We start from the raw sequence: 13,468 nt of genomic DNA, 5'->3' as shown, positions 1-13,468 counted from the left end.
TCTGTCATTCAAGCTTTATATGAATCCACATCTAGTTTTTTACTCCACGTAAAGCAACTTATTTTATTGGCAGTGTTTCTAAATCAGATTGTGGGGAAAATGCTAACATGTTTGCTATAAGGTGAAACTTTTCTCTCTTGTGTTTTATAAAAGATAAAGCAGTTAGTTGCTACAGTAGGACTGGTTTAAGAGTCTTGCTTCTTTTGAAACTTGTCTAACATAAGCAAAGGACAATTTGTATGGTTGCATTTTTTGCTTGTTTTTAGTCTTATTTGGACAAATAGATTGAATTGTCCTACTGTGTTGTTCTGTCTCTTCCTCTTGATAGGTCTTCTTTAGCACTGTCTAGTTTTCGGAATTTCACCTGGCATGCTTTTTGACAGTCTAATAAATGTTACTTGCTTTTAGCCCCTGTATTCAGTCTTAGCTGAGCCCTACTTTGATTTCAGCCTCAATTTACAATATTGGTCTTTTTCTTTTTCTTATCTGAATAGCTGATGAAGAAGCTCCTGATTATGGCTCTGGAATTCGGCAGTCAGGAACAGCTAAAATATCTTTTGATAATGAATATTTTAATCAGGTAAGGAATCAGGAAGATTTGAGGTGGGGGAGGGGTGAATGGAAGAAAAATGTGGCAAGAAAATTCAAGAAGTTTACCAAAAATTCTACACTACTAGTAACTGCAGAACAACTTGTATATTCAGTTCCTGAGAAGTTGTCAACAAGTTTTAACTTACTATTACCAGTGATTGTTATTAGCTTGGCATTGTTAAATCAATGCTGCTTCCAACCCTGATCAGTCTGCCTCCTTTTTCCTTATCTTCCTCAAACTGGGGAGAGCCATTTATCTTTTACTGTCATCTTTTGTTTCAGACAGTTTTAAATTTATAACTTCCAGGTACTTTTTTAAAGAAATAATTTTTATTTTTAATTTTATATTTTAAAAAGTTATTGAATGTTACAACAAAACTATTTAAATTTTTTAAAATGCATTTAAATATTCAGATAAGGACAAGAATGTATAAGTAATACTTTTATAATTTCTTTCTAAGCTCTTTAATTGTCAGTTTTTAAATCCTGGTCCTTCTTTTGAAACATCATGAAAAATTCAGAGAAACCAGTTATCAGCATGCTAGATCATGTGTGACCCCTTGCCTTGTTTTCAGAGTGATTTTTCTTCAGTTGCGATGACCCGCTCTGGGTTGTCCCTTGAGGAACTAAGGATTGTGGAAGGGCAAGGTCAGAGTTCTGACATCATTACCCCTCCAGAAGAAATCATTCGAGGGAGTGAACCAGGTAGGTGAACAGAAGATCTGATGGTGGGGAAAGGGTGTTTCTAATCCCTGTGAGGAAAGGGAAGCAATTCCATAAGCTACCTTTGAGCAGGGTTAGAGGTCATGAATTTACCTTCTTGAAGGAAAGTTGGGCATAATCTCAGCCACACACTTGTCATTTGTTCCTCTCTAGACTTAAAATCAGGCACTTTGCTGGATGGGAAAATGGTGATGGAAGGGTTTCCCGAAGAGGTTGGAGACCATCTGAAATTGGGCAGTGCTTTCACTTTCCGTGTGACGGTATTGCAGGCCAGTGGTATCCTCCCAGAGTATGCGGACATCTTCTGCCAATTCAAGTAAGCAAAGCTGTTGGATTTTTGTCTCTCTATAGTTTGTCTGGTGTTGGGGTTCTGTACAATAAAGCAGAATGCTTTCTTCACTCAGAACAAAGAGAAGAACAAGAAATTTAAGATTAATAGAATAGGATTAAGTTAGTATAATTTTCTTCATCTTACAGAGATTTGAAAACATTGTCTGTTCAGCATTATTATTTTAGTAGTTAAACAGTCAACCTTTGTCAGAAGCATGGAACTTGACTGATGAGGTGGTCATTGCTAGAAGGACCATTGTACCTAGCACTTTTTATGGTGGAGTCTGAAAACTGTGAGCCACGCTTAGCTGCCATCAATAGTCATTTATTCCTTTACACTAAATAGTAAGTTCTCTGTGAGACAATGTCTGCAGTTTAAAGTAGGGGAGGTGATCCATAAGTAGTGCATCAGTAGTGTGTGGAGTGATGAGTAAGAGGACAGCTGGTTCTCAGTTTCATGATTTGTTCAACAGGAGAGTGACTCTGAAACACTTTTTTTTAATCATATGTCCCACACTCAGCTCTCCTGAGCTCTGTGTTTAGTGACATTCTTTCATCAGACTACCTTATTCATTCCCCTTTCCCTTTCTCTTTAGGGGAGGAGGAAAAAGCCCTATAGTAAAAAAAAATGTCTGGCCCTCCATAGCCACTGGTGTTATGCAGGGTATTCCAAAAGTCTTAGTGCAGAGGCAACTTGATAGATTGGCTAGGTAGCTGGACTAGAAATCAAGAAAACTTGAGTTCAGGTCCTGCCTCTGACACACACTGGCTGTGTGACCCTGGATAAATCACTTCACCTTTTAGTGCTCTAGATAATTCTCTAAGGCTACAAGATGCAGAGAAGGTACCAAATTGGTTGAAGGAGTTTTTTATCTTTCCTCAAAACCCTCCCTTCTTGACCTAACTTCCCTAATATTGTTAAGGGCATCACCATCCTTTCTGTCACCCAGGCTTACAAGCCAGGTGTCATTCTTGACACTTCACTCTATCACCCCCACATACCCAGTCTTTTGCTGAATCTTACTGATATTCCCATTATGCTCCTATGTGCCCTCTTCTCTCCTCTGACACTGTTGCCAATGCTCTGGTGTAGGCCTTTACCATTCCAGTGCTATTGCAACAGCCTGCTGATTGTTCTCCCTCCCTCAAACCTTTCCCCATTGCAGCCCATCTCTTCCAACTGGTCTTCATAATGTGAAAGTCTGACCACAGCCCTCTTCTTCCCCTCCCCCACCACATTCATAAACCCCAGGATCAAAGAGAAGATCTTCTGTCTGGCGTTCAGAGTTCTTCACAAGCCGGTTCATTCCTGCCTTTCCCATCTTTTTACCGTATTCCCTTCTACCATATTGAGATGCTGGCTTTCTTGCTTTTATTCACACATGATGCTCCATGTCCCTAACTCTAGGATTTCCACTTGTGTGTCCTTCATCCCTGGAACTCTGTCTGCCTCCTGACTCTGAGGGTTTGCTACAGAAGCCTCTCCCAGCCCTCCTCAGTGCTAGGGCCTTCCCTTGGAGCTTACCCCAGCTTGGCCTGCCTTCTTTGTTGAGGACCAAGAGTGCTCTTTAGTCCATGCTGGAAGATCTCCTTTGCACGTGATGGTTTGCGCGCTGTCTCCCCAGTAGGCATCGGCTCCTTTAGAGCAGGGACTGTTTTCTTGCTTTTTTCTTTGCACTCCCTTTGCTGTAGTACCCCCCCCCCCCACCAGCTGGGCCACTGGTGAGCACACTGACACATAGTAAGTCTTAAATTTAGACTTGTTGATGTGGAAGTGCCACATACAAATGAACTCACAGGTCCGCTACTGTCCCTTATGGAATAGAAAAAGTGTGGGATTCACACTTAAGGCTGACCTATGCATCCCATAGTTTGTCACTTCTACTACTTAATAGCTGTTTAGAGCTCAGGCACTGCAGACATTCCACTCCTTCATCAGTTTCCAGTGTCCCTCTTTGGTGGTCCCTGACTCCAGACCACAGTGAGAAACACTGCTTCAGTCCCATGGTGGGGTCTCAGCTCAATACGAAACTAAACTTTAATGCATAATATCAGGAATACTTACTTACTATAGCATGTTAATGTTGAAATATCTTCTGTCTAATATCATTCAGCTGCTTAATTTTTAGTCCCTGGTATCACCAAAGCTGGGATGAGGTTGAATGGTATGTAAAAATCAGTCCTTCAGAACTGTCAAGTCTTATTCAGGTCAGACCATTGATAACTTTGAAGGGGGGGAAAAAAAGGCCTTTTATTAGTTGATGATGATATGATGACTGAAGTTGTATTAAAATTTTTGTCTCTGTCCCTTTAACTCTGAAAAAAAGGCCAGCATCTCCTGGTGATTCTAATTTCCAGAAATATTAAATTCTGAGAAAGAAGGAGGGAGGAAGGAAACAAGCATTTATTAAGCACTAACTGAGCTGTGTAACCAATGGGGTTACAGATACAAGAAAAAAGAAAAACAGGCCCTGCCATCAAGGAGCTTACATTCTAATGGAGAACAGAAAACATGGAAAAGGGAGGTAAAAGGGGTGAGAGTAAGGATACCTGATGGGGACAGGGACATTATAATTGTGAAGTCCAGAAGTCAGCAATGGGGCTGGAAGGCCTGGGCCCCTCAACAAATGGAGGCCCTACGGCACATAGAGGAAGATTCACCTGCAAGTGAGGATGCCTCTTAAACCTTTTACTAATACCTTATCACCCCAGAACTGCCACCTTTCTCTTCCCTCCTAGTCCCTCCCCAGAGAGACAGGCCACAATGGGAGGTAGAGGGAGGGAGTCTGGTACCCAGAGATAATCAGCTGGCTTTTGAGAAACTGAGAGCCTGACTACTTGAGAAGTCTGGTATGTATCAGACAAATTTCCAGGTGAAGGCTCAACCTCTTTTTGGAGAAGATGGACTTTGTTGGAAGTATCCACATGCCCACCCATAACTGAGACTTAGATCCAAAGCAAGCAGACAACAGCTGGGCAGTATATTCTACCTGTGTGTCTGTTCCTTATATTTCTGACCCAGATGCAGATCCTCTTGAATCATAACTGACAGTTCTATAGGCTTTAAGGATTTCAAAGCACTTGACATGCATGATCTTATTTGAGTTTCACAACAAACCCAGGGAGGCAGGTGCGATTATTACCCCTATTTTACAGATGGGGAAACTGAGGCTCAGGGAGATGAAGGGAACTGTCCAGGGTTATACAACTAGTGAGCATGTAAAGCAGTATTTAAATACACATCCTTTAACTCCAGAGGCTGTATACTTGCAGTTTGGCCAGTGGGGTAGAATAGATATAATCCTGGAGTAGTGGTCAGGGTTCAAATAGAACTTCTGACATTCAAGATCTTTCTGGGTTATGATTCCCAGCTCACTTTAACTATGAGCTATGGCTATGTAATAATAAGAATGGAGGCAGTTTCAAGATGGCAGAATAACAGGAAGAAGTACATCACCACATTTCCAAAAGGTCAAAAAAATATATTAGACCAAATGGGGAAATCCAAGAAAAAGTTACTGGTGAAAGGGTATGGTCAGGAGCAAGCCACATTCAGAGTCTTCCATGACCCAGAGACTGAAAGAGGGTTGAGACTGGTCACCAGAGCAGAAGGAGATCCCAGGAGATTCCTGAACTAGGACAAGGTACAGGGATGGGTTCCATCTAGGACTTCTGTTGCCCTCTACCCAATTCTGGGTCACAGACTCAGGGCAGAGTAAAAGGAGGGGACCTGCATTTAAGGGGTGGGAGAAAGGAACTATCATTGTGTAGGTCATAGGCCCTACCTACATAACAAGTGCACAAGTCAACAGTATCAAGGTGGCTGTGATCCCAGGAGCAGTGCAGGGAATTTAGTTCTAGACTCCAATTCAGGCTAAAACCTGCAGAGTCCCAGACCAAAAGGGAGCCAGCACTTCAGTCCCTGAACCTGTAGAGCCTCCCAGGGGCTGAGACCAGCAGTACTCTAGTAGTACTTCCAATCAGTGACAATCAGCATGCCTAAAACTGGGTCAAGAACTTGAAGAGCTCAGACCAAAAGGGCAGTGAACAGACATTACTGCAGATCACTTCTTTTGGAGAGCCCTGGAAGTTTTCAGATCCTCAGCTCAAGCTGTGAAAGCAACAGAAAAATGTAAGAGGACAGAAACTCAACCCAGATATTCCTCCCAGTAGTGTATACAGCCCAGCCCTTAAAGTTTAAAGTCAAGTGATAGGCTAGAAGGAGCCCCTCCCCACCAAAAAAATCCCGCCATAAAGAGCTATTATGGTTATATGGATGCTCAAACCACAAACCCAGATAAAGAGAATGACTTAAAAACCTTATAATGACTTAAAAACATTTACAGCTTCAGAGAAAAGTGCAACTTGGGCAGAAGTCCAAGTCCTGGAAGAAAGAAATCAAGCATTAAAAAGAAGAGCTAAAAAATGTCGGGTGGAGTGAGAGCTACGTAAGATAAATATGAAAAGAGAATAAACATCATTGAAACAGTTTGGTACTGGCAGAGAAACAGAAGCAAATGAGTACAGTAACCTGCTGATTGATAAATCCCAAAATTCCAGCTTTGAGGCAAGAACACATTATTCAACAAAAACTGTTGAGAAAACTGGAAAGTAGTTTGACAGAAACTACATATAGAACAACATCTTACACAGCATACCAAGATAAATTCAAAACAAGTTCACAATTTAGACAAAAAGGGCGACATCTATGGATAGGTAAAAAGTACATGGACCAAAAAAAAGATAGAGAAGTTCACAGGAGGTTACAGAGGTTACATGGACAGTTTTGATTATATAAAATTAAAATTTTTACACAGACAAAATCCATGCAGCTAAAATTAAGAAACTAGGAAGAAGTACAAGTGTCTCTAATAAAGGATTCATTTATCAGATATGACAATTCAATGTAGTATTTGTTATGTACCTACTGTGTGGCAGGCACTGTGCTAAGGGCTGGGAATACAAAAAGAGGCCAAAGACAGTCCCTGCCCTCAAGGAGCTTACAATAGGGGACTAAGTAAAATTTACAAGAAAAAGAGCCATTCACCAACTGAGAAATGGTCAAAGCATATGAGCAGAGGAAGAAATCCAAGCTACCAATAACTATATGAACAAAATGTTTTATATCACTAATAATTAGGGAAATGCAAATTAAAGCTACTCTGAGGCATTGCCTCACACTTATCAGACTTGTAAAATTGACAAAAATGGAACATGACAGATGATAAAAGGGATGTCAGAAAATAGATATATTAATACATTGTGGGTAGAACTGTGAATAGACCGACCATTCTGGAAAACAATTTGTGTGTATGCCCTTTAAACGAGCAATGTTACTACTAAGTCTGTATCCCAAAGAGATCAAGAAAATAGGAACGGGGGAGGCCAGGTAGCACAGCGAGTAAGAGCACCAGCTCCAGTGTCTGAATAACCTGGGGATCAAATCCGGGCTCAGATACTTAGCACCACACCCAGAAATAACTGGCCATGTAACCTTGAGCAAGTTACTTAACCCCAATTGCTTAAAAAAAAAAAAAGGAAAAGGATCCATATGTACAAAAAATACTTTTGGCAGCTCTTTTTGTGGTGGCAGAGTTAGAACCTCAGTGGATGCCTATCATTTGGGGAATGGATCCATAAGTTATGGCATATGAATGTGGTGGAATACTATTGTGCTATAAGAAGAGAGGAAGGGAATGATTTCATGTAAACCTAGAAGACTTGTATGAACCGATGCATAGTTAACTGAGCAGAACCAGGAAAACAGTTTGTACCATAATAACAATATTCTAAAGACAACATTGAAAGACTTGAGAACTCTGAGCAACACGACTAAATCATGATTTCAGAGCATTCATGATGAAATATGCCATCCACTTCCTGAGAGATAGGATGGATTCAGGGTACAGATTGAGACACTTTTTTTTCTTTCTTTTTTTACATGCCTAATGTTGGCATGACTAGACTATGCATGTATTGGGTTTTGTTTTTCCTGCTTTCTAAATATAGGGGAGGAGAGGAAGGCTCTGAAAAGAAAATGAAATTGAATTAAAAATAAAATAATGTTAATGATCTGGTGTATGATTTATGAACCAGTCTCATTACGTTATAATCATTGTATACTGTGCTGATATAGTGGAAATGGTGTAGAACAATCGAGTGTTATCAGTGGGACTTCATGATCCTTAACCAATGGCAAGTACAGTCAATATTTAACATATACCTGGAACTTTATAAGACGTAGCTAAGAAGAAAGAAAAGAAAATAAAGGAAGGATAGGAAAATAAAAGTGAGAGAAACAATAGAAAGGTCTTTATATGGCAAAAAATGATAAAGTGACACAAATTCACCAGTGTTTTGTATCCCTTGTGTTGAAAATTACTGCTTTCTTTGAGACCATGAAAGTTGTCTGCAAAATGAATGTTTTTAAATCCCCTCTCCTCTGGATATGACTTTCACTCACTTTACTTTTCTATGTTCTCCTAATGGATATTACTTCTTTTATTTGAGAATAGTTCATGTGCTGACGACTGTTTTCTTTTCTACTTATTTTTATTCCCAGTTTCCCCTTAGCAATAGAATTTTCATTGTCTGTAAGCACAGAGAGTACTTATTATTAGTCTGAACAGCCCACTCTCAATGGATGTTCTCTATAAGCTATCCCCAGGCACATAGATGCTACTGACAGGCCTCAGTACATTTTGTAGCATCTAAAGCCTTTACAGACCTATTTTATATAAAACGGTTTCATGATTTTCTAAATAATGACTATGAGACTAGAATGAGTCTATTCAGTTCTCTGCTTCACCTAACGTCACCCCAAGCAATTTTTCAGATCCACATACTACTGAGTAACTGAGCCCCAGAACAGGTTCTGGAAGTTAGTTTTAAAGAATTTCGAATAGTTTGGGTATTAATTTCAACAATACTCCCCTTTATGCTGTCTTGGTCTTCATATATATGTATATAAATATGTATAGTAGTAAATAGTATCCACTATGGATTCCTGTATTTTTCCACAACATGTATTTGAAAATGAGGATCCTAGTGACACAGGTTGTTGAAAGCTCCATTTGTTTTATTCATTTAGCTTCTTACATCGTCATGACGAAGCATTCTCTACTGAACCCCTAAAAAACAATGGCAGAGGAAGTCCTCTCGGCTTTTATCACGTTCAGAATGTAAGTGATGCATTAATTTCTTTGGTGGTACTGTAGGGTTTCCATTCAGCTTTCCCAGACCGAGGGAAGATGAACTCAAAGATGAGTGCTGCCCAGGAAGAAGATGGGAGGGGAGTGTATGTTAGAGAAGACAGAGGAAGCCACCTAAAGTCCTGATGTAATCTTCAGGTCCCTCTGCAAATTACAGCTAGTCATCAGAGTGAACAACATACATGTGTGGGTATGATTGGGTGGGTGGTAGCAGCGCTAATGACATTAGTTTGGGCTTATTATAGCATTTGTTAATTGCTATCTTCTCCCCCAGAAAGATGTGAGCATTTTATTGAGGTGACCATATTCTCAGTTAAATTCTGAGCCATTAATCCCAGCGTCAGCTTGCACATAGTAAACATGATTCTAACAACCTTAAATCTTTTGTGTTTGACTAGAATTCAGGGCTCTGTTTCCTGATGACAGATAGCTAACCCTCAGACTGTGTGGCTCCTGGCTGCACTCTATTCTCTGACTAACTAGAGTAGTAATAACACAGAACATATGGGGAGGCCCCTCTGGAGCACAGAGGGCATGCTTGCTTCTCTCCAGTGTCTCAGTCACACAAACAGCCATCATTGCCATCTGGGAGAGTTTGTTGAGCAGAACACAACAGAAGAAACCAAGTTTTTAAATGGCTGGGGCAGGGGTGCAGGAAGGAGTGTATAAGCAAAAATAGTAAAGAACTAAGGTCTAACACCGAAGACCTTATGTACTCGTTCTAATACAGCTTAGTGGGAGGACAAGCACTAGACTGGTCATCAAGACCTAACTTCTAGTCCTGGAATTTTAACTACCCAGCTCTGCCTCTCAGCTTCCTCGTCTGCAGTTGGAAGGAGGAAGGTAGACCATATATAGAATGTAAATTCTAACCCATGCTGACACACATAAAGAAATCTAGGGGCAGCTAGGTGGCGCAGTGAATAGAGCACTGGCCCTGGAGTCAGGAGGACCTGAGTTCAAATCCAGCCTCAGACACTTGACACTGTGTGTTCTTGAGCAAGTCACTTAATCCTAATTGCCCTGCCTTCCCCCCTCCAAAAAAAAAAAAAGAAATCTAGAAGAGAGATTGGAACATCTTTGTGTAGGTACTTGGTACTGTGCTTGTATGTACTCGTTGCTTAGGGAATGTTGAAATAATTCTTTGAACTAAGATCTCAACTAAGAAAAAAAGTCTTTTTTTGTTATCTTTTCACTTCTCTCAATGGTTTTCCCCCTCCCCTTTGCTAGATTGCAGTGGAGGTAACTGAATCCTTTGTGGACTACATCAAGACCAAGCCTATAGTATTTGAAGTTTTTGGGCATTACCAGCAACACCCTCATCATGTTCAGGGACAGGAGCTTCACAGGTTTGGACCAAATGAGTCTGGAAGATTTTTTTTAGTTGTTTTCTTCTCAGAAAAAAAAAAGAGAGACCTTTATAGGGACTTAGGATGAATATTATCTCAGCCATCCTATATATTTCCCTATGTTCACTAAAGTTACTAGCTTTACAAAGGTCCACTTTCTGAGGACACTTTAAGATTGGCTCAGATGACTATAGAAAGGGGCTTTACTAGAGATGGGCCACTCTGCTATGCTTCAGATTAACTGCAAGTTAAAAGGTTAGCTGTAAATGATCTCTTGAAGCACAAACTCCAAGAAACAACAGTTAATTTTTTTCCCTTAAGAACTTTAAACTAGTGAATGAAAAAAAATACATAGGCATTAGCGTTTGGTAGAGAAATAATGTTGATTATAGAATAATGTTTTAATTAAGACAAAATTAACTAGAAAAGTCTCACTATCCATTTTTAGCCAAGATATATGGGAGAATTGTCAAGATGTATTTTAGTTAGCATTTCAACGTAGGAGAAATGAAGTCTAGCATCTGCAGTACTGAGATGAAAACTTGAAAGATTTGCCTAAAGAGAGAGTAAGATAGTGGTGGTGTAAGTCCCCAAACCCTTTCTCAGTCTGTAGGAAATCTGACTTAGTTCTTTTCTTTACAGTCCTCCTCAGCCATCCCGGCGATTCTTCCCTCCGCCCATGCCACTCTCTAAACCAGGTGAGAATGCTGTGTGTATGTATATGTCCATCATTCTGAACAGCTTTTGGGTGTAATGCACTCTGATTTCCACTCTTCTAAATTATTGAACTTCTAAATTTTCTGGAGAAAGTAGCCATCTCCTTAGCTTCTGAACCAAAACAATAAGTGGGAAGAGAGAAGATTTTATCCCCTAGACAGCGAAGTCCCATTGACTAGCTGAACCACTGTTGTGTACTTCCTAAGCATTTGCCAAATCTTGGGAATCCACCTATTCTCTCTTCCTTGTAACTGTCCATTTCCCCACCCTGCCCTCACCCCCACTCTCCAGCTCCCTGCATGTTTTTAGCTACATTGATAATGATTTGGAACTTTTCTTTGCATAACCAAGTTATTCTGCATGTTCAGTTATCTTTCTTTCTTTTTATTTCCTTCCTTTTTCCTTGCCATCATTCCCCTAATTCCCAACCCACCTTGTTCTCCTTCCTTATTCTCTGTACCTGGTTCTTCATCCTCGCATCAGACCATGAGAGAAAGATTGAACTGATTCGATATCTCATGTCTGGTTATATGAATGTTCACGTGCTGGATGTGTTTTCTGAGCATGCCAATGCCCTTGCATCTTCTGCCATCGCCAGCTTCCAGGATGAGGCTGACCCGCCTTTTCTCTTTCTGCCTGTCCCTGGCTACCAGAACGAGAGGTTGCCTAAACGAGATGGTTAGTGGCTGAACCATTTCCACCCTAGATATAGAACCTTCCTAAGACGTTGGTTTTGTGTGGATGAAGCACAGGTGTTTCTGTCCACTTTGGATACTGCAAAATTAATGCACACAGTTCATTTTGTTAGGAAGTCCTAAAACATGTCTTTGAAAAAAGTTTTGGGAAGCCCCTTCTTGACTTGTTGTCACAGGAGGAGAAGCTGCTGGGTTTCTTAGACCTCAGATGCTGTACACTTGAAGGCAATTTTCATTTCAACGTTCTCTATGCAGAAATAACTGAGTTAAGGGTTCTTTTTCTTGCTTAGCACCATCAGTGAGGGCACAGATTTTATGAATAGTGGTAGAATTCCTCCATGACTTCTAGAAGAATTTGAAGTTAAAGGTCTTGGGTTTGAATCTTCTCTGTCACTTTCTACCCATGTGACCTTGAGGAAATCATTTCACTTTTCTGGGCCCAAGTTTTTTCATATGTAAACTAGAAAGGTTGCATTAATGGTCTGCTAAGATTCTTACCATTTCTAAGCATATACTATGGTCTCTTTAGTTCAAATTTATGTTGAAGATAGTATTTCAAAATTATAACTTTTGGGAAATGAGAATTCTTAGCAAAAAATTAGGATTCTGGCAAATTTGTTCATTCAGACATTTCAGAGTTAGTTGAGGTATTAAATTTAAATCTGAAGTAAATATGTAAAATAACTTCCATAATCTTGTATTTGGAAGTACAGACACTACACATGACTTAGGAGAGATCTTCGTGTGAATGGAAATTTCAAACTTCAGTCATTTTGTCAGAACTATACAAAAAAAGGAACTTTATCATAATTCATGCTTTGTGAACTATAAAATATGGTTCTCTAGAGCAGGGGTCAGCAAACTACCACTTATGGCTCGATCTGGCTTCCTCCTGTTTTTGTACAGCTCGACATCTAAGAATATTTTTTTTACCATTTAAGTAAAATTTAATTGTATTTTAAAATGTAAAAACCATTCTTAGCTTTTAGTCCCTACAAAAACAGGTGGTGGGCCTTTTGGTCATAGTTTTCCAGTCTCTGCTCTAGAATTTTTGGTTCTCTGCTATCCTCTTGGTCTGAGAAAGGTGTTTTTGAAGCAAATTGTAGAAAAGATTTTGTTTAAATTTGAACTCTTCCCACAAAGACACCTGAGTAATGCAGTTTGTATAACTTTCATCCTGTGATATCTAGATGTGTCTGATTCAGACATGCAAACTGCACCATGCCATGTCATGTACCCTTCTTTAAGGACATGACTGTGTGCAGGGAGGGGAATGGAGATACAGACCACAAGTGCAGTATACTGTCTACCTACCATTACATAGGAGTATCTACCTACCATTTACCTCATTCTCTAGATTAAGAAGGAAAAATTCTGTTTATTCTCTATGTTCTCTGGCTTCTACCCTGCAGCTTTCTGGCCTTAAATCACTCCCCTGGCTTTTGTGGCAATTACCAAAGTGACCTAAGTGTCAAAGACTGCTATTCGAACACCATGCGTTTCTAGTAAGTGGCTTTGAGCAAGCGAGACTGATGTTTTCTCATTTTTCCCCATAAAGTGCCAGCAACGAAGTTGAACACTCTGAGCAAAACCAGCTTGGGCCAGAGTATGAGCAAATATGACCTTCTTGTCTGGTTTGAGATCAGTGAGCTGGAACCTACGGGAGAGTAAGTGCTTCATTTTGTTTCTGGGTGAAGAAAAGGGCTTGGAAACCACGAACTGTGAGATGTGAGACATGGGGGTGCTAGGGGAGCGCTGTAGTGCGCAAGAGTGCCAGACCTGGGGTCAGGAAGACCTGACTTAGTGGTGTGACCCGGACGAGACTGCCTCGGTGTCCTCAGCTAGAAAACGA

General features: G+C 40.3%; 1 protein-coding gene across 9 annotated transcripts in view; it reads left to right on the top strand.

Moving 5' to 3' along the window:
* Positions 1 to 13,468, top strand: part of KIF1B (kinesin family member 1B) — a 204,491-nt gene that overhangs the window by 158,216 nt on the left and 32,807 nt on the right. For all 9 annotated transcript variants that reach the window (XM_069079402.1, XM_069079404.1, XM_069079405.1 and 6 more), the window contains 7 exons: positions 495 to 580; positions 1,167 to 1,296; positions 1,468 to 1,630; positions 8,735 to 8,825; positions 10,086 to 10,204; positions 10,847 to 10,902; positions 13,175 to 13,283. In XM_069079402.1, the coding sequence (XP_068935503.1) occupies positions 495 to 580; positions 1,167 to 1,296; positions 1,468 to 1,630; positions 8,735 to 8,825; positions 10,086 to 10,204; positions 10,847 to 10,902; positions 13,175 to 13,283 (754 nt within the window). The remainder of the gene's footprint in view (positions 1 to 494; positions 581 to 1,166; positions 1,297 to 1,467; positions 1,631 to 8,734; positions 8,826 to 10,085; positions 10,205 to 10,846; positions 10,903 to 13,174; positions 13,284 to 13,468) is intronic.

This window comes from Petaurus breviceps, unplaced genomic scaffold (genome assembly GCF_028583685.1).
Source record: "Petaurus breviceps papuanus isolate PSGF00001 unplaced genomic scaffold, PetGlider_PUasm1.0 91041, whole genome shotgun sequence".
Classification (NCBI taxonomy): Eukaryota; Metazoa; Chordata; class Mammalia; order Diprotodontia; family Petauridae; genus Petaurus; species Petaurus breviceps.
Note: the sequence above shows the minus strand (reverse complement) of the source record. Positions and strands in the feature narration are given on the sequence as shown.